The sequence below is a fragment of the Malania oleifera genome, chromosome 8 (assembly GCF_029873635.1).
Source record: "Malania oleifera isolate guangnan ecotype guangnan chromosome 8, ASM2987363v1, whole genome shotgun sequence".
Taxonomy (NCBI): Eukaryota; Viridiplantae; Streptophyta; class Magnoliopsida; order Santalales; family Ximeniaceae; genus Malania; species Malania oleifera.
Window position 1 is genome coordinate 105,010,027 of NC_080424.1, and position 1,705 is coordinate 105,011,731.

General features: G+C 34.4%; 1 protein-coding gene across 1 annotated transcript; it reads right to left on the reverse strand.

The window, feature by feature from the left end:
* Positions 1–382: 382 nt before the first annotated feature.
* LOC131162114 (monooxygenase 2-like) lies at positions 383–1,105 on the reverse strand. The gene has a single exon (XM_058118278.1). It carries the CDS (start codon positions 1,054–1,056, stop codon positions 541–543), a length of 516 nt encoding a protein of 171 aa, XP_057974261.1. The 5' UTR covers positions 1,057–1,105; the 3' UTR covers positions 383–540.
* Between the last annotated feature and the right edge of the window lie 600 nt (positions 1,106–1,705).

Sequence of the window (1,705 nt, forward strand, 5' to 3'; positions counted from 1 at the left end):
TAAAAAGTAGTTAGCTCGTACAACAACAAATATATAATTTTATTTAATTTTGCAATATTGTTGTTTTCACATTTTTGGTCGTTCCTTGTTGTGTTTGGATCCTTTGAGAGTATGACTTTTGGTTCTTGAATTTGAGTTCGCATAGATTTGAATAAAATTTAATATAATTTTATATTATATTCTTCAAATCTATACAAATTCAAATACTAAGTCCTTTCCTAAATATGAGATATTGTATTTGTGAATTTATTTGATAGTATGTAATGAAATTTGAATAATATATGCAAGTGAGTCTAATGTTATCTTCCTGTTGCGTTTTCTTTTTTTAGTTTCTCTTGATTATTCTCAAATAACATTCTCAGCTTTGATGACAAAAAAGGGGGGCTGAATTTCAGACCAGGTCTTTATTATTTTATATATTGCTCTCGGAAAGAGTGTCATCATCCCCAATCTGTGTTCTTATTTCTAATTCCAATTTGCAGTACTCTGCAAATATACATCAAACATTTGGGTTCAAATTAACCCCAATTAATTTATTAATTAATTAAGCTTCCCACAGTCGAAATCGGCCATCTTGAGAAGAGATCCAGCCAAAATTCCCGGCAACAAATTGTCCCTCAAGAATCTCATCACCTTCCCGTCGCTCTGCTGCACAATCCCCACCGCGTACGCCGCCGCTATCAGCCCAACACTCCTCCACCTCCCCTCCTTCCCATACTTCTCCACTGCCTTTTCGATCCTTCCCCACTCGCCGCCGTTTTGGTTTTTCGCTAGGAAGCCTTCGCCGAGGCACCTCGCCAGAACGACACCGTCTTCCAGGACGGAGCAGCCCCCTTGGCCGATGTCCGGCGTCATCGGGTGCAGGGCGTCGCCGGCGACGCAGACGTTGCCTCTGCAGATCTCTCCGCGGAGAAGATCCCACGGCCACCGGAGCTTTAGCGGCGCCCAGGAGATGTTGGTGAGCTCGGTTCTTTCCACCACGCTCTGGACATGTTGAGAAAGTTTGCCGAGCTCGCTCAGCACGAATTGCTTCATCTTTGCTGGATTATCTTCCATGTCGTCTTCTGTCTCTGCAATCAGACTCTCAGAGGTTTTGTAAATATTTCTAATTGATTTTTTTAAGATGTAAAATGTTCTTTTGAACTTTTTTTTCCCTGAATTGTTTGAGATTGTGCTTGGAGTGAATTCGTACGAAAATTAATATAAAATTTATATTTTTGCATAGCTTGAATTTGAATAAAATATAATATAAAATTATAAAAAAAATTTATTTAAATTTAAGTTTAAGATTTGAAATGCATTTTTTAAGTACAGAGTTTACTATTCAAATTTATAAGCTCCTAAACACTAATAAATCTGGTTGAGAGTTTTGATTTTAATTTCTATATCTAAGTTTGAATCGATTTGGTTGCATTTGAATATAGTTGTTTATTATATTTTTATCAAAATTTATATAAATTTAAATTTATGATCTAAATTTTATGAGTAAAAAATTTCCAAGATAAGTATTATAGATAGAAAATACTTTGTCATCATGTAAAATTATCCCAAATAGTGAATATAGAAAATCAAAATGTAATAGATGTGAATTTCTTGAAATAAATATTTTTAAAATTAGACTAAATTGATCAATTAAGTTAGTCAAATCAACAAATAAATTGGTCTATATTTGGATTAAATTCTAGATTCGAGCTTGATGAAAAAA

What these genes read in the sequence shown, in the direction of transcription:
- LOC131162114 (XM_058118278.1), bottom strand. Translation starts at nt 1,056, where the DNA reads ATGGAAGATAATCCAGCAAAGATGAAGCAATTCGTGCTGAGCGAGCTC.